This window comes from Hemicordylus capensis, chromosome 12 (genome assembly GCF_027244095.1).
Source record: "Hemicordylus capensis ecotype Gifberg chromosome 12, rHemCap1.1.pri, whole genome shotgun sequence".
Lineage (NCBI taxonomy): Eukaryota > Metazoa > Chordata > Lepidosauria > Squamata > Cordylidae > Hemicordylus > Hemicordylus capensis.
This window is the reverse complement of record NC_069668.1, coordinates 1,124,435-1,148,086: the sequence shown is the minus strand read 5'-3', so window position 1 is coordinate 1,148,086 and position 23,652 is coordinate 1,124,435. Positions and strand designations below refer to the sequence as shown.

The 23,652-nt window shown below is 52.5% G+C and overlaps 1 protein-coding gene across 3 annotated transcripts in view; it reads left to right on the top strand.

Annotated features, from left to right (window-relative positions):
• LOC128336024 (AP-1 complex subunit beta-1-like) overlaps positions 1-23,652 on the top strand; it is a 50,488-nt gene that overhangs the window by 12,307 nt on the left and 14,529 nt on the right. For all 3 annotated transcript variants that reach the window (XM_053275112.1, XM_053275111.1, XM_053275110.1), the window contains 13 exons: positions 2,498-2,555; positions 4,302-4,407; positions 4,849-4,984; positions 6,197-6,442; positions 12,432-12,622; positions 12,709-12,930; positions 13,779-13,899; positions 14,849-14,944; positions 15,088-15,203; positions 16,124-16,289; positions 16,817-16,915; positions 19,339-19,598; positions 20,169-20,361. In XM_053275112.1, coding sequence (XP_053131087.1) covers positions 2,519-2,555; positions 4,302-4,407; positions 4,849-4,984; positions 6,197-6,442; positions 12,432-12,622; positions 12,709-12,930; positions 13,779-13,899; positions 14,849-14,944; positions 15,088-15,203; positions 16,124-16,289; positions 16,817-16,915; positions 19,339-19,598; positions 20,169-20,361 — 1,989 coding nt within the window. In that variant the 5' untranslated portion in view covers positions 2,498-2,518. The remainder of the gene's footprint in view (positions 1-2,497; positions 2,556-4,301; positions 4,408-4,848; positions 4,985-6,196; positions 6,443-12,431; positions 12,623-12,708; positions 12,931-13,778; positions 13,900-14,848; positions 14,945-15,087; positions 15,204-16,123; positions 16,290-16,816; positions 16,916-19,338; positions 19,599-20,168; positions 20,362-23,652) is intronic.

Below are 23,652 nucleotides of genomic sequence, written 5' to 3'. Positions count from 1 at the left end.
CCCCCGATGTTGCTGGACTACAACTCCCATCACCACCCCATCAAAATCAAATGTTAAAGCAGGGGTTCCCAACCACGGCTCCCCAGGTGCTGCTGGACTACAGCTGCCCTGATCCATGGTGGCTGGGGCTGATGGGAGTTGTAGTCCAGCAACACCTGGAAACCCGAAGTTGGGAACCCCAGTGTCTCAAGAAAGACCTTTCCCTGTGGGTTTTCTGTGGCGGTTTACTAGCGTTTCATGCTGTCATGGAGAAGTTGACGAGGCTTTCTTCATCATCTTTTTTGCTAAAAAGATAAACCACTTTGAGCCTGTGGGGGAATAACGCAGAGCTCTTAAAATCAATCTTGGAGTGCATACAGCACCTTTTTGGACTCTAGCCCCGTGCATACCTGGAGAAATAGGCCAGATTCCCATGTGCCAGTATCAAAGTCTAAATTTCCTTTTTCACCCTTTTTCCTTTCCTTTCCCCTTTTTCATGTTTTGGAGTTGACGTAGCTTCCCCGCCCCCCACCAACCCCACAAAAGCTCTGCATTAGGGATGTGCCCAGTGAATCAATTTGGATTCGAAAGTATTGCATAGAGTGGCGATTCGCTCGAAACAACTCAGATTCACCCAAAGTTGAATCTGATTCGGTCCAATTCGACCCAATTCCATTTGACTTCATCTAGTTCACAGTTGTCAACTCTGACTGGCAGCAGCTCTCCAAGGATTCAGAGAGGGGTCTTTCCCAGCCTTTTGTGGAGATGCTGCCGGGGACAGAGCCCAGGACCTTTTGCTCGCCAAGCAGGGGCTTGACCATTGAGCGTATCCGGGTAGGGCTGGAAAGACCCCTCTCTCTGAATCCTTGGAGAGCTGCTGCCAGTCAGTGTAGACAGTCCTGAGCCAGATGAACGAAGGGCCTGACTCAGTCGGCAGCAGCTTACTATGTTCTTACGTACCTAGTGGGGTTTATGACCCAGCCGTCGCCATTTCGAGGACCCCTGTTCTGGAGCGTGTCAGCGGTGCCTGTTGGCTTGCAGGGGAAGCATTTAGGGCCCTGGAATCTCGTCCAGTTGGGGGGGGCAGGGTCCTCGCTCTGAGCTTTGGCTGCGGGTGCTGGCCTGCTTATTGGAATCTCATTTTCCAGCCCAGGAGGCCTCTGCCAAGGCCTTGGATGAGACACTGGTTAAATTAGGGCGCTCTAATTTTATCAGCGTCTGTAGCGTCTCATGCCTCTGAGCAATCAAGGTAATGAAATTATTATTTTTTCATGCGAGGGAGAAGGGCATAAACATCCTCTAATCAGTGCAAGGAGTCGGATTCTGCGTCACTCTGATTAGATTTTCTGGGCTGCCGCAGAGGGGAGGAGAGCCGGCCTTGTGCTAGCGAGCATGCATGGCTCCCTTTGCTAATCAGGGCCCACTCTGGTTTGCATTTGGATGGGTGTAAGAGCACTGTAAGATATTCCCCTTCGGGGATGGGGCCATAGCTCAATGGCAGAGCCCTCTGAGGTCCTGGGTTCAGTTCCTGGCAGCATCTCCAGTTGGGGCTGGGAAAGGCTCCTGTTTGAAACCCTGGAGAACTGCTGCCAGTCAGTGTAGACAATCGATGGACCAATGGCTTGACTCGGTGGAAGGCAGCTTCCTATATTCCTATGGATCTTGGCCCAGGGGAAGAACATCTGCTTGGCATGCAGAAGGTCCCAGGTTCAAACCCTGGCAGCATCTCCAGGCAAGGCTGGGAAAGACCCCTCCTTGGGGAGCTGCTGCCAGTCAGAGTTGACAACACTGAGCTAGACGGAAGCTTCCTGTGTGGCCTTTGTCAAACAGACCAGCATTTTGAGAATGGAGGAAGGGGCTGAACGTCTGCGGTCCATGCCGGTTCCTGAAAATGGTGCTGAAATTGTTGGGGGCAGACGTGGGGACGGGGAGATCTAGTGCAAATCTTTCGATCCTTCTTCTCTGTGGAAATATATCACGCCCGTGTCGCCACATGCCCAGGGCAAAGTGGAAGATGCAGAATCATCTTTTGGGCCCGTCCCACCATGGGCACTGCTGTGCAGCCAGGAATTCATCTTTAGAAAACATCGGAGTCTGCGTTCCTAAGCTCCACGCTCCTTCTACTGATCCATCTCTCTCAGTATTTTCCACACCGGCTGGCAGCAGTTCTCCAAGGCTACAGGCAGAAAACTTGCTTGTCCCTCCCTGGAGAGGCTGCCAGGGATAGAAGCTGGGATCATGCCCGGGCACACACATACTCTACTCTGAGCTGTGACCCCGTCCCTTAAGCTCACAGCAGAGGTGCTCACACGTAGTGGCCCATCCAAATGCAAGACCAGGGCAGGCCCTGCTTAGCACATGGGAGAATTCGCAGCTGCTGCCTCGAGACCAGCTCTTCCTCCCTTGAGACAGCGCGAAAGTGAGCTTGCTGGTCCGGTCGTGTCAAAGCCCTTGGCAGGAGTCGCTCTGTGCGTCTCATTCGATCAACCCGGTGCGAGTAACATTTGCTTCTTTGCAGGGGTGAAAAGCAGCCGGAATCATGACCGACTCCAAGTACTTCACCACCAATAAGAAAGGTGAGCTGCTTGTGTGCCTTAAGCCTCGGCGGGGACTCGGACTGGGAACGGCGCGGGGGGGCTTCCTGCCCTGAGCAGCGGGCTGGCCTAGATGACCTCTGAGGTCCCTTCCCACTCAGAGCATCCCTTGTCTGGCAGCGCCCTTGCCTCGAGTCTGGGCCTGGGCGAGGCCTGTCCTTTGGCCATGCTCCCGGGGTCTCGATTGCTCCTCATCCCCTCGCGGTCCCGATGGCCTCTTGGTGCAAGCCCTGGGGGTCCCTTTCCCCCCAGAGGGTTGTGGGTCTGGATTGGTGCATTTGCATTTTGTTGGTTCCCCGCCCTGCCCTTCCTGCTCGGGGGTAATTCAGATTCCTGGCAGCCGGCTGGGTTGTGATGAATGAGCAATCCAATCTGAGCAAAGCTCCTGCCCGCCCCTCCGCCCCCTGCTGGCTCTGCCAGTTGGCACACAAGCATGCACCCAGTCTCGGTCCTCAGTGGCCTGGCTCTGAAGCGCTGAGTCGGTTCAGCAGGCGGGCTGCTTTCTCGCCGACCTGCTCTCGCAGCGACACATCTGGAAGGCTGTTCGAAGCAAATCGACCTTGCCAGGCTCTCACTTTGGGTGTCCCTTTTGTTCTCGGCTCCACTGCCGTCTTTTCTGCCTGGGCCTGGAGAGAACCATATCTGCCTGCCGTTTATTAATATTATGATTCTGATTGTGATTGTTTACACAATCCGGCAGGTGCTATTGACTGGTTTGTTTCATCCAGACGTCGAGTCCTTCCCAAGGACCTGGGATGGCTGGATTTTATTATCAATATTATGATGAAGATGATGATGATGACATTTTTATCCCACACTCCCTCCAAGGAGCCCAGTGTGGTATATTCTGTTTAGCACAATAGAATGTAGGGTGTGGCTTCTTGATCTCTTCTCTGGCCTTTCCCCAGCCTGCCTCTTTTTTTCTGCCAGATCTGAATCTCGTCTCGTCTCGTCTCATCTCGTGGCCTTGTGCTCCCTCGAGATCAGGGCTGCACAACCGTGGCCCTCCAGCTGTGTTCGGCCTACAATTCCCATCATCCTCAGCCACCGCGGCCAGGGATGATGGGAGTCGTAGGCTAACGTCTGTTGGAATGGGGACTGTCATTCTCCCCCTGATCACCGGAGAACAGTCACCGCTTTAAAGAGCGTCTCTTTGCCCAGTTAGCAGGGCTCGATTTACACAAGTTTTTCGGCTGCGTTTCCCCTGATAGTCCCAGCCACATATGTGGTGGCACTTTGCAAAGTTGCATGACTTGCGGGGGGGAGGCCTCTGCCCCAAAGAGCTTGCAAACTGAATGTTGACAGTAGGGGAAGTTGGGGTGGATGCAAAACTAGGACATCCTGACCTGGTTTGTGGAGGCTCCCTGAAACATTGAAGGGGGGCACCCTGTGATCTTGTGGTAGCAAGCATGAATTGTCCCTTTTGCTAAGCAGGGTCTACCCTGGTTTGCATTTCAGTGGGAGACTACACATGAGCACTGTAAGATACTCCCCTTAGGGAGAGGGGCCATAGCTCAGTGGAAGAGCCCCTGCCTGCTTGAATGCAGAAGGTCCTAAATTCCCTCCCTGGCAGCATCTCCGAGAAAGGGCTGTGAGGGACTCCTGCCTGCAACCTCGGAGAAGCTGCTGCCAGTCTGGGTAGACAACCCTCAGCTAGAGGGACCGATGGTCTGACTCAGTGTGGGGCCACTTCCTATGTTGCTCTGATGGCCTGCTGTCTCTTTCCAGGGGAGATCTTTGAACTCAAAGCCGAGCTCAACAATGAGAAGAAAGAGAAGAGGAAGGAAGCGGTGAAGAAAGTCATTGCTGCCATGACGGTTGGGAAGGATGTCAGGTGAGGCCTCGCCCTCCGGCTCTGCAACCCGCTCTGCTCTTGTAGCAAGCATGAATTGTCCCCTTTGCTAAGCCAAGTAAAGGCTCTTTGGGAGCCAGCGAGGTGCAGTGGCTAGAGTGTCAGCCTAGGACCAGGGAGATCCAGTTTCCGATTTGGCTAGAGTGTCAGCCTAGGACCAGGGAGGCCCGGGTTCAGATCCCAGTTTGGTCATGCAACTCAGTGGGCCACCTTGGATCAGTCACTCTCTGTCATCCTAAACTACCTCGCAGAGCTGTTGTAAGGGTGGGATCTGTGGGAGGAGCGTTGGAAGGCCCACATATGCAGCCTAGAGGAGAGAAGGGCTTCTCGGAGGCTGCTGCCAGTCAGAGCAGACAGTCCTGGGGCGGAATTGCGCTTTGCAGAATGGTCCTTCCATTCTGCACTCTCTCCTCTCTGGCCCAGCTCCCTTTTCCCGGATGTGGTGAACTGCATGCAGACAGATAACTTGGAGCTGAAGAAGCTGGTCTACCTGTACCTGATGAACTACGCCAAAAGCCAGCCGGATATGGCCATCATGGCCGTCAACAGCTTTGTGAAGGTAACTTGTACAAGTCTGTCCTCTATGGAATCGTGGGGTGTTCGAGTGGGACGGGACCCTGGATGTCTTCTAGTCCAGAGGTCCTCAACCTTGGGGCCTCAGCTGTTGTTGGACTACAAATCCCATCATCCATGGTGGAAGGCTGTTGTGGCTGTGGACGATGAGAGTTGTAGTCCTGCGTCATCTGCACTCCCAAGGGTGGGACCCCCTGTTCTCTGTTGGGACCCCAGTAGAGACAGTTGTTTTGCAAACTTGGGTTCCCAGCTGTTGGCCTACAAACCCCATCATCCATAGTGGAAGGCTGTTGTGACTGGGTGATGGGAGTTGTAGTCACGTGTCCTATGTGCACCCAAGGATGGGAGTGCCGGCAATTGTTCTTCATGTTTCTTTTGGAACGATGACAAAATTCTCGAAGCTGTCCACACAGCAGCAGCTGAAGGTTGTTCCCTGTCTCAAGAGGGGTCACGGCCTAAAAAGAAAACACAGAGCAGCAGCTGCTGGAGAGGGATGATGGGATTTGTAGTCCCACAACATCGGGGCAGTGGGGGCAAGTCTGAGAACCGGCATCCGATCCAGTCTCAGCAGATCGGTGTCTCGCGTCATCCCAGGATGAAGCTGCCGCTCCGAATTTATTTTTAACTTCAAAAAGGGCCTTTGCAGTGTCGCCTGTCTCGCTTTCTTGGCATTTCAGCAGTCAAGGCTTGCTAAGGAGGCAGCATTCTCTTTAGAGGGCAGGAGATGCTGTGAGCAGGGCAGGATTGCAGGCAGATAGAACAGGAGTATGAACATTGGAAGCTGCTCTACGTTGAGTCAGGCCCTTGGTGTGTCTAGTTCAGTGTTGCCAGCACTGACTGGCAGCGGCTCTCCCAAGGTTTCAGACAGGAGTCTCTCCCAGCCTTACCTTGAGTTGCTGCCAGGGAGTGAATCTGGGATTCTTCTGGGTTCAGAGCAGATGTTCTTCCAGTGAGCTACAGGCCCACCCGCAAATTTCACATCGCAAGCTCAGCTGCTACCTGCTGAGTCAGACCCTCGGGCCATCTAGCTCAGTGGTGCCTACACTGACTGGCAGCGGATCTCCGGGGTTTTCAGGCAGGAGACCTTCCCAGCCCTACCTGGAGATGGAGAACGGAGTGCGTTGCCCTCCGGCCAGTTTATGGCTGTGGTCGTTTTCAGAGCCCCTATACGCTGTCCTTTCTCTCCCCCTTCCCACAGGACTGCGAGGACCCCAACCCTCTCATCCGCGCCCTGGCAGTGCGTACCATGGGGTGCATCCGGGTGGACAAAATCACCGAGTACCTGTGCGAGCCACTCCGCAAGTGCCTGAAGGACGAGGACCCCTACGTGCGCAAGACGGCGGCCGTCTGCGTGGCCAAGCTGCACGACATCAACGCCCAGATGGTGGAGGACCAGGGCTTCCTGGACTCCCTGCGGGACCTCATCGCCGACTCCAACCCCATGGTAAGGGACACACACACACACACCCAGCTGAAAGCTGGGACACTGCACTGTCCAACTGTGTGATCCCTAGGATTGCCTGGAATCGGAGAGCTGCTGCCAGTCAGTGTGTGAGCTTGATGGAGCAGGGGTCTGACTCAGTAGGCAGCAGCACCTCATGTTCATCAGGAGCTCAGTGGAAAACCATCTGCTGTGCACGCAGAAGGTGCCCGGTTCAATCCCCAGCAGCATCGCCAAGTAGGGCTGGGGGAGACGCCTGCCTGCAACCGGAAAGAGCCGCTACCAGTCAGTGTAGACAGTCCTGATAGTGATGGACCCAAGGGTTGGACTCAAGAGGAGGCGGCTTCCTGTAAATGAAGGGCAGAAATCATCCAGGGAGGGATCAGTGGAAGAGCGTTTCCTTGGAGTGCCAAAGGTCCCAGGTTCCATCCCTGGCGACAGCGTCTCCAGCTGGGAAAGACCCCGCCCTGAAATGCTGGGGAGCTGCTGCCAGTCAGTGTAGACAGTCCTGAGCTAGGTGGCCAGAGGGTCTGACTTGGCATCTGGCCGCTACCTGGGTCCACAGGGACTGGTGGGGATTCCATGCCGGGCAGCATCTGTCATGGGCTGTGGTGTCCGCCACCTTCCCCCCCCACCCACCGCCCCCCTTCTCCGGCGCCTCGTGCGGGCTTCCTGCTATTTCTGGACCAGGCAGATCGATTGCTCCAGCCGCCTGCAGGCGTATCGGATGTGTGGGCGGAAGCGGCTCTCCTCTTTCAACATGGCTCAGGGCCGCATCGGAGGGAGGAAAAATGGGAATTTGGGGAGCGTGTCGCTCTCCTCTCTGGCCCCGGGGACCCCACTCGGGAGCAGATTCGTCCATCGCCAGACGAGAACAGCTGCTCCCTGGCTTGGCTGGCGAGGAGGAAGATTGAAAGGGACCCTCGAGATCCTCTAGTCCACCCCCCACTCAGTCCGGCAGACTGCTGCAGCATCCCTGAGTCAGATGCCCGTCCGGCCTCTTGTTTGGAAACCTCCTGCCAAAGAGGACTGTCCACGGCACGAGGGAGACAGCTCCACCGTAGGACAGGCTGTTGCTGTCAGGAAATGTCTAGAATCATTGAATTCTAGGCCATCCAGCCTCTGCTTGGAAACTTCCAGCTAAGAGCAGCCCACCCCGCCATGAGGCAGGCTGTTCCACTGTCCAGCAGTTCCTAAGGAAAGTCTCCCTAATATCGAGCCTAAATCTGTTTCCTTGCCATTTTAATCCATGGATTCCAATCCAGCCCTCGGGGGCAACGGATGGTTAGCGGCCAGAATTGTTTCCCCGGGGTCACGGAAGCCAACTTTGAGGCGGAAGGTAGAGCCTCAGAATAGAGACCTCGGCAGCTGCTGCCTACCGAGTCAGACCCTTGGTCCATCTAGCTCAGGGTTGTCCGCCCCGGCTGGCAGCGGCTTCTCCCAGGTTTCAGGCAGGGGTCTCTCCCAGCCCTGGGAGATGCAAGCGGGTGCCCTTCTAGAGGCAAAACAGATGTGCTTCCCCTGCAGCCCCATCTGCTGACAGGAAGCTGCCTTCTGCTGAGTCAGACCCGTGATCCATCTCTCTCAGCCTTGTCAACACTGACTGGCAGCAACTCTCCCAGGTCCCAGGCAGGAGCTTTTCCCCTGGCACGCCGGGACCCCCCTGCCCTGGGCGCCAGCGGCAGAACAAAAGGTTCATCTTGGTTCAGCGTGGCTTTCCGGGGGGGGGAAGTGCTCGCCGGCCCTGCGTCTCCCCCGCCCTCTCCCCTTCCCTACTCCCTCGGCAAGCAGACGCCCTTCTGGCTCCAGCCGGGCACCTCTCCAAGGCGGCTGCACTCAGACAGCCTCGCATGAATATTGATGCTTTCCTGGAGACGGCGTGTTCTCGCCCCAGCAGCTGTCTCTTGTCGTGAGCCAGCAGGAGGAGAGCCCCGGCTCGTGTTCTTTTTTTGAGTCGAACCACGATCCGGGCTGCCTGTGAGGCATCGGAGGCTGCCACGGCACCATTTGGGGGGTACAGGGTGAGAGGGAAGGGTTGGCCAAGCGGGGATAGAAGCCCTTTCCGTAGGCTCTGCATCGCGTCAGGCCAGATATATGAAGGAGGACTTTGGGGTCTCGTGGACTGAGAGAGCAGCCTTCGCCAGTTGTGGCTGGGGATGATGGGAGCTGTGGTCCGGCAACAGGGGACGATGGCAGTTGTAGTCCAGCAGCCTCGGGGGACCCAAGTTTGAGGATTGGGCATGCTCTTTTTTGTTTGTTTTGAGTTATCTTTTTTTCCTTTCCCTCCCACCCTGCCTTAATCTGCTTAATGCGTTAGGATTTTTAGCATTTAACCCAGATGTTTTGCTGTTCGTGACGCGTAGGCTTAATGTTCTTGCCGCGATCTTAGAGAGTCTGTCTACATCATCAGCATCCTTAGAGCAGCTCTGTAGGGTAGGTCGGAGTTATCGCCCCCATGTTAGAAGACAGGGACTGAGAAAGAAGGACTTGCCAAAGGTGGCTTAGAGGCTTGTGGTACAGGGGAGATGCGAGCCTAGAGCTTGGAATCCTAGGATTTGGGCATTGGAAGGCACCCTAGAGGTCATCCGGTGAATCCCATGCTCAGTGAAGGAATCTACCTTGCCACTGAAAGCTTATTTTTGAAGCTCCTTCCTGTGAGAGCAGAGCTGGTCTTGTGCTAGCAAGCATGAATGATCCCCTTTGCTAAGCTGGGTCTGTCCTGGTTTGCATTTGAATGGGAGACTACCTGTTTGAGCATGGGAAGAGATTCCCCTCCAGGGATGGGGCCACTCTGGGAAGAGCACCTGCCTGTTTGCATGCAGAAGGTTCCACATTCCCTCCCTGGCAGCATCTCCAAGATAGCAGGACTGAGAGATATTCCTGCCTGCAACTTTGGAGAAGCCGCTGCCAGTCTGGGTAGGCTATACTGAGCTAGATGGACCAAGGGTCTGACTCGGTAGGAGGCAGCTTCCGTTGTTGCTAGGAAAACCCACCAGATCTGAGCCTTATTCAGCTGACACCGCTATGGATCCGGACCAGAATCTGACCCCCATTTCCCACGGCAAAATCGCAGCGCTTAAAGCGAGCCTGACTTTTCGGGCTGCTTCTCGGGCAGATTTCCCTGGCAGACCACAAGAGGGCAGCACATGACCACAGTCTGCATGGCGGGCTTGGGGTGGGGGTCTAGTTTGGGTACAGACAGGAACATCGGATGGGGCCTTATACAGAGTCAGGCCCTTGGTCCAGCCAGCTCAGGACTGCCAACACTGGCTGGCAGCAGCTAACCCAAGGTATCAGGCTCAGGGGTCTCTCCCAGCCCTGCCCAGAGATGCTGCCAGGGATTGAACCTGGAAACCTTCTGCCTGCAAAGCAGAGGCTCTCATCCCTTGCCACACAGTCATCCCACGCGGTGACCATTCAGGTAACCACAATGGCACCAGCAGCCGGACGCCTCCACCCCGTATCATTCCCCACTGACGGATCGGCTCAGTAATGGCGTGGCCCTCCCCTTGCCCTGTCAAAGTCGCCCCCTTCATCTTTCCCCTCTCCCAGCGGGCCTCTTCCAGCCCTTTACTTTTTCGTGGGGAACAAAGGCGGGTCTTTGAAAGGCTTCATTGTTCCGGGCCTCTTTCCCCCGCGGCGACCAGCTGGGGTATTCCTTCCCCAGAAGCGTGGAGACAATACCATCCACCTTTGCCGACGGCTCTCTTGATACAGCAGGGGCCCCATTTTGCTTCCTTTGGGCAGGAACGGCAAAGCCCGGCCTGTTCTAAAAGCGAGGGGGCTGGAAGTGCTTTTTTAAAAAATGGGTGAGTTTTCAGCTAAAACAATAGGAGGGGGAAGAAAAGAAGAGAATATTCCACAGTGGTCATTACTGTGAACTCGCATTCTGATTATTTAAAGCACCGCTGAGAAAACTGGCACAAAGCACAAAATGTCCCTGCATGGATTTTGAACCTCTCTCCTGTTCCCAAAGATGAAAAGAGGTTCTTCCTGTTTCCCAGGCAGGGGATTTATTCTATTTGGTCTTCTCTCTTTTTCTGTCTTGAATGTTGGTATCTCACTGGCTGGCAGCCAGAATAAATTACTCCTGAGTAGTCCTATTGAACATCTTTCCTGTTCCAGGAGATAAGATATATTTCATTTTCCCAGAAAAGGAATTTATTTCCATCTTGAGTGTGTGTGTGTCTCATTGGCAGGCATCCAGACGAAAGCTCTCCTGGGTAGTCATACTGAAAATACTAGTCTTTTAGGAACCTAGGGAGCTGCCATATACGGAGTCAGACCCTTGGTCCATCTAGCTCAGTATTGTCTGCACAGACTGGCAGCGGCTTCTCCAAGGTTACAGGCAGGAGTCTCTCTCAGCCCCATCTTGGAGATGCTGCCAGGGTGGGAAATTGAAAGCTTCTGCATGCAAGCAGGTAGTTGCTCTTCTCAGAAAAGCCTCATCTACTGGAGGAGAGCTGGTCTTGTGGTGAAGTGTGCCGTCGGGTCGGTGTCAACTCCTGGCACCCGCAGAGCCCTGTGGTTGTCTTGGGTAGAATACAGGAGGGGTTGACCCTTGCCTCCTCCCGCGCAGTCTGAGATGATGCCTTTCAGCATCTTCTTATATCGCTGCTACCCAATATGTCGGGGAAACATACCAGCGGGAATTCAAACTGGCAACCTTCTGCTTGTTAGTCAAGTCATTTCCCACTGCGCCATTAGGTGGTCCTGTGGTAGCCAGCATGAATTGTTCCCTTTGCTAGACAGGTCAAAGCTAGGCAGGTTGAAGTTGGAGGGGAGAGGCAGGCCCGAAGGTACACAGGTGCCAAGCCCTGAAGGCTTTTCCAGGTGATCAGCAGCACCTTGAATTGGACCCGGAAGCGAACTGGCAACCAATGCAGTGACCTCTGCAAAGGTGAAGCATGATCATATTTTCTGCCACTCATCAGCAGCCGGGCATTTGGGGCCAGCTGATGCTTCCGAGTCATCTTCAAAGGCAGCCCCAGGCAGAGCGCATTGCAGTAGTCCAGCTGAGAGGTGGCCAGGGCAGGAGTCACGGTGGCCAGGGCCTGCTGGTCGAGGTTAGGCTGCAATTGGTGCACCAGACGGAGCTGAGTAAAAGGCTTTCCTGGCCACAGTTTCCACCTGCTGTTCTAGCATAGAGCTGTGAGCCGTGGGCCCATGATCCCTGACTCTTGACTCTAGGGGTTGTAGGCCCACGACGGCTGAAGGGCCAAAGTGCTGCAGCCCTGTCAGGGGAAAGAAGGAAAAGGTATCTGAGCGGTAGCCATGAGCGGTGTTTGAAATGAAGCCATGACGTCCAGGAGGGCCTGGCTTACTCCTGGCTCTTTCTGCTCATCAGTGGCTCTAATTTGAATGGTGCCTGCTCAATACAGAGGCCTAAGCAACCCTTTGGGGCGTCTGAAACAAGACTAGGGGCAAGGCTAGCATGAATGGGGCACGGTGATCATATCTCTGATAGAAGAAGAAGAATATATTAATTACAAATTGCTGTCATATACGACGACAGATGTTGATAATCCACTTTTCAGCCGAAAGCCCCCAAAGCAGTTTACTTAGCTATACATGAAATACATTCATTAATTAAAATGGCTCCCTGATTGCTGTTGCAATGTACGTGATCTAGCCCTACATGAACCCAGTGAATGGGAGCGGCCAGAAAGGGGCGTGGCCAGTCTTGTGGAAGGGGGCGGGGCTGCAGGAGGGAAGGCGGGGCAAATTCGGCAGCCCTGAGCTGAGCAGGTCTGAGACTGGTGTCTGGAGGGAAGACAAGAAGTCCACTGTCCCCTGTGGACAGGGACTCCTAGATGTTGCTGACCACAACTCCCACCCACCCCCCAAAGGCCGCCACGGCAGGGGATGATGGGAGTTGTAGTCACACGCCCCCCAGGAACGCTGCTCACATCCCACCAGCACTGGAGGTGGGCACCCTGGCTGAGCCACAGGAAGGTGCTGCCACTGAGCTGCCTCTCTCTCCTACCACCAGGTGGTGGCCAACGCCGTGGCCGCCCTTTCTGAGATCAGCGAGTCCCACCCCAACAGCAACCTGCTGGACCTCAACCCCCAGAACATCAACAAGCTGCTCACGGCCCTGAACGAGTGCACGGAGTGGGGCCAGATCTTCATCCTGGACTGCCTCTCCAACTACAACCCCAAGGACGACCGCGAGGCCCAGAGGTAGGTCGGTCTGCGGGTGGGCGGAGTCCCGGGCCTGGCGACGCCCTCGGCAGCCCAGCGCTCAGGGTCTCCCTCTCCCCCGGCAGCATCTGTGAGCGCGTGACCCCCCGGCTCTCCCACGCCAACTCCGCCGTGGTGCTCTCGGCTGTCAAGGTGCTGATGAAGTTCCTGGAGCTCCTGCCCAAGGACGCCGACTACTACAGCATGCTGCTCAAGAAGCTGGCCCCGCCCCTGGTCACCCTCCTGTCCGGCGAGCCCGAGGTCCAGTACGTGGCCCTCCGCAACATCAACCTGATTGTGCAGAAAAGGTGAGGGAGACGCTGGCCCCTGCTCCGGAGACTGGCTGGAGATTTCTGTCAAGATCAGATACTCCGCTCGCTCGCTCTCTTTCTCTCAATCAGACATTTCTTTCTCTTTCTTTCACTTTCACTTTCACTTTCTTTCCGTAGAGATCAGATACTTCCCACCTGCTTTCTGCTTTATTTCTCCTGTCCAACCACATTGCTACTCGGGCCAAGTGACTATAAGGATGCACCTGCAACAAGATCATAAATAAAAATAGACTAGACATAAAAACAGATAGGCGGCATGGGGAAGTTGTGGGCAATATCAGACTGGATTAATACTGGAGACCCTCCGGAAACCATGCATTTTGTAACCGGAGAGTTCCTAGACATTTTGTGTGTGAGAGTGCAGGAAGGGAGGAGAGCTGGTCTCGTGGCAGCGAGCATGATTTGTCCCCTTTGCTAAGCAGGGTCTGCATTTGAATGGGAGACAACATGCCTGAGCACTGTGAGATGTTCCCTTCAGGGGATGGGGCCACTCTGGGAAGAGCACCTGCCTGCTTGCATGCAGAAGGTTCCATCTCCCAGATAAGGCTGAGAGAGAGACTCCTGCCAGCCTGGGTTGACAATACTGAGCTAGATGGACCCAGGGTCTGACTCAGTATATGGCAGCTCCCTGTGTTTCTTGGAGGCCTTCCAAGTGCAGTCTGCCTCGGCCTCCTCGAGAGCTGACCCTCCCGCCACCTCTAGCTTGTCCTCCTCTGAACCAGTTCTGATTGATCCATCTCCTCCTTCAAAACGCCATGCTATGCAGCCGCAACCCAGACAAAGCTGTCCGGCTGATCTTGCTCTGTGTGCGTTCCTCCCTCCAGGCCCGAGATCCTCAAGCAGGAGATCAAAGTCTTCTTCGTGAAATACAACGACCCCATCTACGTCAAGCTGGAGAAGCTGGACATCATGATCCGCTTGGCATCCCAAGCCAACATCGCTCAGGTCAGCCGTCCTCACCTGTGAGGCTCAGAGGCCTCACCTGTGCCTTCCGGGTAACGGCCAGCATGGGAAGCCAAAAGACACAATCTGCACTCATTCCAGGGGTTCTCAGACATGGGTCCTCAAGAGTGGTTGGGCTGCCGCTCCCATCTCCCCCTGCTGCTGTGACAAGGGGTGATGGGAGTTGTAGTTCAGCAACAACTGGGGGACCGTGTTTGAGAATTGCTGTATTACACATTACTGCTAAGTTTGCAGAGATGCCTTTTAAACAGGGTATGGATTTGTGTCTCTGGCTGGGAATGAATTGCCCTGGTGGCTGTGGTTTCTTCTTCTTACGAATGTGTATATGCTGCTTTTCAACAAAAGCCCTTGACACAGTTTACTTGGAAAAATAAGTAAGTAAGAGGGTTCCCAAGAGGCTCGAAATCTAAAAGGTCGGACCCAGCAACAACCACAGGAGGGATTGGATGGGGACAGGCTCTCTCTCTTTCTCTGCTGAATACAAGAAGAGTCTTGAGGACTAGAACCTTAAAAAGCAAGCAGACAAATGTCCTTTTAATTTCTTTATTAACTTAAAAAATGTTTTGAACATGTTAAAAATGTTTTAAACATTTTTAAAATGTTGATTTCCTCACAGATTTCAAGGCAGCGACCAAAATTGAAAGTAATATAAATTGATATCCAGTTGATGTTATTTGGATTCATGTTTTGATCAAAGCCAGTGGGCCAATATGGAGAAGAGTGTACAACTATAAACGTTTCCATGACCTTTATTCCCGGTCACAGGGATTCCCAGATGATGCTGACTACAGCTCCCGTCTTCCCCAGCTGCAGTGGCCCTTGGCTGGGGATGATAGGAGTTGTAGTCAACCGCACCTGGGACTCCCTGTGACGGGAGATGTGGCGCACGACCCCAATAAACCTTGGTGCTTAAATTCTGCTTCCCCAACAGGTCCTGGCAGAGCTCAAGGAATATGCCACGGAGGTAGACGTAGACTTTGTCCGCAAAGCTGTACGTGCCATCGGGCGCTGCGCCATCAAAGTCGAGGCGAGTCACCGGCTCTTTCTGCTTGTATCGGGCTTGTATCGGCTTTCACGTTTTAATCATCTGGGGATTACAGGGAACATTGTGGCACCAGATCTGGGCCTACCCTCTGTCTCACCGGTTCTCCTCCCCCTCCTCCCCCCCAGCAATCCGCTGAACGCTGCGTCAGCACCCTCCTGGATCTCATCCAGACCAAGGTCAACTACGTGGTCCAGGAAGCCATCGTGGTCATACGGGACATCTTCCGGAAGTACCCCAACAAGTAAGCCCCAAAGCCCGAGTCGAGGGGTGGGGGGAATGGGTAGGAAAGCTGGGGAGTGCAGGAATTTAGAAAGCGCTTGAAGGGTCATTAGGTACCTAGCTAGCCGTCTCATCCTGAGTCAGACCGTTGGCTCATCCCGCTCCCCGTTGCCTGCCGTGACGGGCAGCAGCCAGAAGCTGATTTATCTGAAATATTTCTATGCCGCTGTTCTTCATAAGTGAATTCATGGCGGCTTACAGCAAAACGTGGCGCACAAAAGAGCCCCCAGTAAAAGTCTCAGTATCTCATTGAATCCAACTGGCATAATAAATTATAAATTATAATCAAGGGAGGGTTAGAATCTATTATGCAAGTTTGAGTCAAGGAGATGCTTCACGATTTAAGATTTGGATGTTGAGATTTTTTATCGGGGGTTCTTTTGTGTACCTTTTTTTTTTTAAACCCTATAAAGGTTTGAATCAATCTGTAACTTACAACAACAAAATTCATTTTTAAAAAAAAGACAGGGATGGATTCTCCTTTCCCATTTTCTTTCCCCCTTTCCTTTTCCTCAACTTACCTTTGCCACCACTCATAAAAGATGTAAAACATCGTACAGTTAGCTGGATGTATTCTAACGACTGTCAACTTGGCTACTTCTTGTTCATGACTGGAAAACCGATAAAAAGATCTTGCTTTCCGAATGGGGGATAGTCCCCAAGCCGAGTAGCAGGATGTAATAAGGCTTGAGATCGGAGGGAAGGAGTTCCCATGTTCTCCTAAAACCAACTCTGGCCCTCCAGCTCTTGGACTACCACTCCCATCACCCCTAGTGGCCAGTAGTCAGGGATGATGGGAGTTGTAGTCCGCCATCGGAAGGAGGGCCCAAGTGCTGTTCCAAACTCCGTATCCCTGTCTTAAACTCTGCTGTGGCATCTCAGGTACGAGAGCATAATCGCAACCCTGTGCGAAAACCTGGACTCCCTGGATGAGCCGGACGCCCGAGCAGCCATGATCTGGATCGTAGGCGAATATGCGGAGAGGATCGACAACGCGGATGAGCTCCTGGAGAGCTTCCTGGAGGGCTTCCATGACGAGAGCACCCAGGTAATGTTCCTCTCTCCCCCACCCTGTTGGGCTCTTTGTACCCCACGTTGGAGGAGCAGGCTGGAGTCAGAGCTGCTGGGTGCTACTCAGAGACTCGTCACTGCTTCTGGGTTGTTTGTGGATCATTGCTTTGCTCTGTAGCTAACTGCAGTGTAGCCCCTTATGCTGACCTGTGGACATGTGTGCCCCTTTCTCGTCCTGGTAGATCATAGAATTGGCACTAGAAGGGCTGGTTTTTCCCCTTTTTCGTCCTGGTGGATCATGGAGTTGGCACGAGAAGGGCTGTATTTCTTTTTCTTCGTGCATGCCATTTGTGCACCCATCACCCCCTACCATTGGGGCAGGGGATGATGGGTGCTGTAGTCCAAACCACTCAAGATTAAGAATCCCTGTAATGATTAGAAACATACCTTTTGATTACTATTAAATAATTAGCAGGCCCAAGGGGAGCAGGGCAGTCCTGCGAACACTCTTGTGCTGGGGCAAAGGGCTCCCGTTGACCGCTCTTGTTTCCCGCTTCCCTTCAGGTGCAGCTCACCCTCCTGACAGCCATCGTGAAGCTGTTCCTGAAGAAGCCCTCCGAAACGCAGGAGCTGGTCCAGCAGGTCTTGAGCCTGGCCACTCAGGTAAGCCGGTTGCAGTGGGAGGGGGGAGGGGACATATCCCCCAGGTCGGCCTGCACCCCCCAAGTCGAAAAGAGAAGTGGCAGGAGCAAATAACTCCCCACAAAAGGGACCATGTGGCCTGATGAGAGGCCCAGTCCTGCCGGTGATATAGGTGCTGCTGAGACATGGCTTCCTCCGTTCCGTAGCCAGTCATGTTTCATAGCATCACCGAATGTTAGACTTGGGAGGTACCTCGGAGGTCATCTAGTCCAACCCCCTCTTTGAATGAGAGCTCTGCGGGGTTGCAGGTGGGAATCTCTCCCAGCCCTACCTGGAGATGCTGCCAAAGAAGGGAACTGGGAACCTTCTGCACACCAGCAGGCAGGAGCTTTTCCTGGAGTGGCCCCATATCCTAAGGGGAGTAGCTTACAATGATCACACATGGAGTCTCCCACCCAAATGCAAACCAGGGCATGCCCTGCTTAGCAAAGGAGACAACTCCTGCTCGCTGCCCCAAGACCAGCTCTCCTCCTCAAGCCATCCCCTTATGAGCCTTGCAACGCATTTGATCTGGTCGTCCGTCCTTCCTCTCTCCTCCTCCTCCTCCTCCTTGTGGACTCCAAACATTTTCCCCCCGAACAGTGTTTGGAGCTGCTGAGCTTTGGGCGAAGTAGCCGGTGTTAAGCCCACTCGCAGCTGAGTCACAAAATGTCTGAATCATTTCCTTGATCCTCATCAGCTTATTTCTGTTGGAGGACACCCTCCATTTGTTCTTGAGCTTTCTGTGGAGAAACAAGGCCGGATCAAAACATGGCTGGCTAGGGTGTGCTCTGTGATTTCAAAACCTCCCGTGCCTAGGGGCGAGGGGTGTCTCTCCTTTTATTCTTTGATTCCCAAGTGAGAGCAACGGAGCTTATAGGTTCCCTCGCGGTCACAGAGCCTCGGCCGCAGTGCCTTAGGTGTGCTGACTGTGCTAGATGCAGGAAGCCTCAGGCCTCTGCGGGGTTATGATGGATGGACTGTGTGGTGGTTAGAGCATCAGACTAGGGATGGAGGGAGACCTGGGTTCCAGTGTGCACTGAGCCATGAATCTCACTGGCTGACATGGGCCAATCCTGTCTTTCCCTCTTTCCTTCCTTCTTTTTCTTTCCTTCCATCTTTCTTTTTATTTCCTTTCCCTTTTTCTACTTCTTTTCATTTCTTTCCATCTTCCTTTCTTTCCCCCCTTCTTTCTTTCCTTCTGTTTCTTTCCTTTCTTTTTCTTTTTCTTTCCTTATTTCTTTCCTTCCATCTTTCTTTGCTTTTTCTTTCCATCTTTGTTTCCTTCCATATTAATTCATTTTATTTCCTTCTTTCTTTCCTTTTTCTCTCCCTTCTTCTTTTTATTTCTTTCCATCTTTTTTTCTTCCCCCTTCTTTCTTTCCTTCCATCTTTCTTTTCTTTTTTCTTTTTCTTTCTTTCTTTCCATCTTTGTTTCCTCCTTTCTTTCTAGCTTCCTTTTTCTGTCTGTCTGACGACTACTCCTGTATTGCTTTTTAGCCAGAGTTTAGTGGTTTACGTAGAAAACAAATAAACAGAAATGGCTCCCTATACCCAAAGGGCTCACAATCTAAAAAGGGACACAAAGTAAACACTGGAGGGATGATGGGCTGGGGATGGATAGGGCCAGCTGCTCTCCCTGTGCTAAATACAAGAGTGTAAAAGGGGGTTCTTTGCTCAGTTAGCAAGGGACTTCTGCTAACCGAGAAGTTGCTTCTCCTCAGCCAAGGCTACCTCTGAAGATTGTTGTGTGGGTGAAAGTAGGGGGAGAATCCTGCTTGCCATCCTGAACACCTTGAAGGAATGGTGGGATATGCTTCTTATTTATGTAGATGTCCCTTCTTCAGTATAAGCCCTCCATTCTTGTGTGTCACGGTCTTTCTTACCGGTGTGTGGTGGGGAGATCCCAAATTTGAAACTGTGGAGGACAAATCTCTTGTTGGCTATTACTTCGAATGACTCTGAGGAACCTCCAAACTGCCTCTGGATCACAGTTGCAGGGGAGCAGTGGCAGCAGAGAGGGCATGCTTTCACCTCTTGCCTGTGGGCCATTGTGGGATACAGGGTGCTGGCTTGGATAGGCCTTCGGCCTGATCTGGCAGAGCTCTTCTGTTGTTAGGGGAAAAAACACCACGTTGCCCAGAAACAAAAATCCACTGTGCGACAATATGCAGCCAGGAAACCACAACCGGCACACAAACTATTCAGTCTCCGAATTTGTTTTGGCAGAGAAGGTAGGAGCAAGTCCCTGCTCATAGCAGCATGCCTCTGTGCTCTTCTTGCTCCCCGTTGCCTGGTCTAGATTGCAGCTGCATGAGGCAGAGACCTAGTTAATGCTTGTGTAAACAAACTCTGGTAGGGTGCTCCGACTGAATCACCAGGCATTCTGTGTTGTCCCCTCTTAGGATTCCGACAACCCGGACCTGCGGGATCGTGGCTACATCTACTGGCGCCTCCTCTCCACGGACCCCGTGACCGCCAAGGAGGTGGTCCTGTCAGAGAAGCCCCTGATCTCCGAGGAGACTGACTTGATCGAGCCCACCCTGCTGGATGAGCTCATCTGCCACATTGGCTCACTGGCCTCCGTCTACCACAAGCCGCCCAACGCCTTCGTGGAGGGCAGCCACGGCATCCACCGCAAGCACCTGCCCATCCACCATGGAAGGTAATTGTCTTGTCATCTTTTTGACCTTCCTCCTGCATCATCTTTTCGGACTCTTTATGGGCTTAGACCTCTCGCAGTTGTCTATTTGACCTTCTCTCGCAGTTGTCTATTTGACCTTCTCTCGCAGTTGTCTATTTGACCTTCTCTCGCAGTTGTCTATTTGACCTTCTCTCGCAGTTGTCTATTTGACCTTCTCTCGCAGTTGTCTATTTGACCTTCTCTCGCAGTTGTCTATTTGACCTTCTCTCGCAGTTGTCTATTTGACCTTCTTTCGCAGTTGTCTTTTTGACCTTCTCTCGCAGTTGTCTATTTGACCTTCTCTCGCAGTTGTCTATTTGACCTTCTCTCGCAGTTGTCTATTTGACCTTCTTTCGCAGTTGTCTATTTGACCTTCTCTCGCAGTTGTCTATTTGACCTTCGCTCGCAGTTGTCTTTTTGACTGTCCTCCCGCACTGTCCTTTTGGACTTTTTACGGGCTGAGACCCTCTGCTACATGGTCTCTTCTCCCACATCGCCTTTTCTCTTCCGGGGACACTTCCCACTAACCCTTTCCTTCCTCCTTCGCTGCAGCATCGACGCAGGCGACAGCCCAGTGGGAACGACAGCCGCCACGAACGTGGAGCAGCCACAGGTGATCCCATCCCAGGGCGACCTCCTGGGCGACCTCTTGAACCTTGACCTCGGCCCACCGGTGAACGTGCCACAAGTGTCTTCTATGCAGATGGGTGCTGTGGACCTTCTCGGAGGAGGGCTGGATAGCCTGGTGAGCAAATGTTCCCTTTTACTGGTGAGGAGAGCCATCTCGGCACCATCGAGGTGGATTTCGGTGACCCTGAAGTGCCAACTTCAGATCGTCACCTTGCTGCAAATTAATTGGAAGCAATCCAGATCTCTGGCTGACTTGATTTCTGCTGCACTGAGGAGCAGTCAAGGAGGGGAGTCCAGGCAGTTGCTGTGGAACAGAGATAGGGCTGTAGTATTGGATGGCATTTTGAGATGGGCCTGTAACTCACTGGTGGAGCATCTGCTTTGCTATCAGTCCTTGGTAGCATCTCCAGGCAGGCCTGGGAAAGACCCATCTCTGAAACCTTGGAGAGCTGCTGCCAGTCAGTGCAGGCAATTCTGAACTAGACGGACAAATGGTCTGACTCAGTAGACAGCAGCCTCTGCTTTGCATGCAGAAGCTCTCGGGTTCAGTCCCTGGCAGCATCTCCAACAGTGGTCTCTCTAATTTCTGCACATGTGCATTATTATGTTCCACTATATATACAACACACACACACACCCAAACTGTGAAAGGAAAGAAGTGTACTTTAAAATTTTATTGATCTGTCTTCTGTTCTACAAGCAACTGTATTTGCCACTAGGGATTAATGCGCTGCGCATTTAATTATTTCTTCTTCTTCTTTTTTAATACCGCCTTCCATAAATCATCCCAAGGTGGTTTGCAAAAGTTAAAATACAATAAAGCTCCATTTTAAAAAATCACATTTAAAGCTTTAAAATCAGTTAATGGGTGAAAACCATGAAGACCAAAAAAACACACAACAACCCTAAAAAGACAAACAGAAGCAGGGAAGCTGAAAGAACCTAGCAAACTAAATGGCAGTCATGTCCATGCTTTTTACCAATTTAGAGTAATTTAATTCCAAAGTGAGGCTGACATTGACAGAGCTGCCTACTTTGAACTACCTTCTGAAGTGTCTTAACACCATAGCCACATTTCAAACAGCAAATGAGTCAAATTTTAAAAAAGCAAATCTCAAATATAAAGGAGATTTTCTTTTGTTGGAAGATCTAAATAAATAAATAAATAAAGCACTAATCAATTTGTTAAGAACTCCTGAGTAATAATGTGCAGATCTCTTGACTCCTCTCCCGGTAAGATTTATGCTGCATTACCATAATCTACTTATTGATACAACAACTACCTCCCCCACTTTAGTTAAAGTAAGGAAAACATTGTCAAAATACCCTAGGATGAAAGAGATTGTAAATAATTTTCAGACTCAAACTTTAAGTGGATTGTGTAGGAGCTGTTTTTATGTTTTGCAGAATAAAAAGATGAGCTACTCGGGTCGCAGAGGAACATAGGCAGCGGCCATATACTGAGTCAGGCCCTTGGTCCATCTAGCTCAGTATTGTCAACCCAGACTGGCAGCAGCGGCTTCTCCAAAGTTGCAGGCAGGTATCTCTCTTGGAGATGCTGCCAGGCAGGGAACTTGGAACCTTCTGCTCTTCCCAGAGCAGCTCCATTATCCCCTAAGGAGGGAAATCTCTTCCAGTGCTCACGCTTCTAGTCTCCCATTCATGTGCAACTTTGGAAACTTTTGTTGAAAAGCAGTATATAAATATTTGCTGTTGTTGTTGTTCAGGGGACCAGTCCTGCTTGCTGCCACCAGACCAGCTCTCCTCTCAAATGGGGTTCGTGGAGCCAATCTGTGGAGCAAGCCTTGGCCCTCTCGTTGCTGCTAGACCACGGTAGAAGCACCCTCATAGGGAGCAGAGAGATCCACTCACCCAACCATCTCATTTAGGAGTAGGTTGTTCTGTGTACCCTCCCAATGAGCCCTGCGACACTCCCCCCGAGAGACCCTCATTTTAGGAGGGCAGGACTCTTCTTTTTACCATGTTGTAACTATAATAACGGCCCACTTGCAAAAAAATTCCAGAGCAGACCAAGAACGTTCTTTAAAGGAAAAAAATAACAGAGTCCCAATCTCACAAATTGCCCTGTTTCCTCCTTGGGAGACTAGACGTGTGAGCACTGGAAGATCTTCCCCTTAGGGGATAATGAGGCCACTCTGGGAAGAACAGAAGGTTCTAAGTACCCTGCCTGGCAGCATCTCCAAGAGAGGGCTGAGAGAGATTCCTGCCTGCAACCTGATCCTGATGGCAAGAGAGAGAGAACTGGTCTGGTGGTAGCAAGCATGACTGGTCCCCTTAGCTAAGCAGGTCTACCCTGGTTGCATTTGAATGGGAGACCACATGAGTGAGCACTGTAAAATATTTCCCTTAGTAGGGGATGGAGCCGCTCTGGGAAGAGCATCTAGGATCCTTCTTTCGCTCCCTGGCATCATCTCCAAGAGAGGGCGCGCCCCTTAGAGGGAACCGTGGTCTCCAGGTTGGGCTGGGGAAGCCCCCCGTCTGAAATGGTGGAGAGCTGCTGCCAGCCAGTGTTGACAATCCGCAGCTGGGTGGATTAAGGACCTGACTCCGTATATGGCAGCTTCCTGTGTCCCTGTGTAATTCTTAATCCTTGGTTTCAATTGGAACGAAGACTGTAACTGATTAGTGTTACTGCCTTGAATGAAGAGGGCTGATCTGACAATTTTGACTCCTGAGCCATACTTTGGGATGATGTCTTGTGTGGGGCCTGGGGTAATTGCCCCGCCAAAGGGGGGCAAGGCGTTCTCGGGCTTCCTTTAGGGGGCAGTGAGAATTGTCGTCCCCCGGCAGCTGGCAGGCCCAAGTTGTGAAGTGCTGCCATTATCCGTGGGAAACCTTCCCCCGGCCGCCTCTCGGGCGTCGGTGCCGCCTGTGTGTCTTCGTGCCTGGCTTAGCAGTTCTAACGAGGGCTAGAAACTTTAAAAAAAAAGAAGACCCTGGAGTTGTGCAGGAGGCGGCAGCCTGCCCGCAGGGCCGCATCCTGCCCGGGGCCGAGCTCCAACCGACGTGCATTTCCAAACTCAACTGAGCGGTGGCCCCGTCCCCTAGGAAGCTGCTGGCTGCGGAGTCAGGCCCTTGGTCCGCCGAGCTCAGCATTCACGACTGGCAGCGGCTCTTCCAAGGTCACAGGCACTAGAGCTGCCCCTGAGCGGCAGCCTCGTCCCCTAGGAAGCTGCTGTATGCCGAGTCCACCGAGCGCAGTGTTGTCTACGCTGACTGGCAGCGGGTTTATTTGTTTATTACATGTGTACACCGCCCAAACTTTCGTCTCTGGGCGGTTTGCAGCAGTATAAGACAAGTTAAAATATAGATTACAAAAACTTAAAACAATTTAACGATTTAAAAATCAGCCACGAACTAAAACCTTAAAAATTTTAAAGAACAG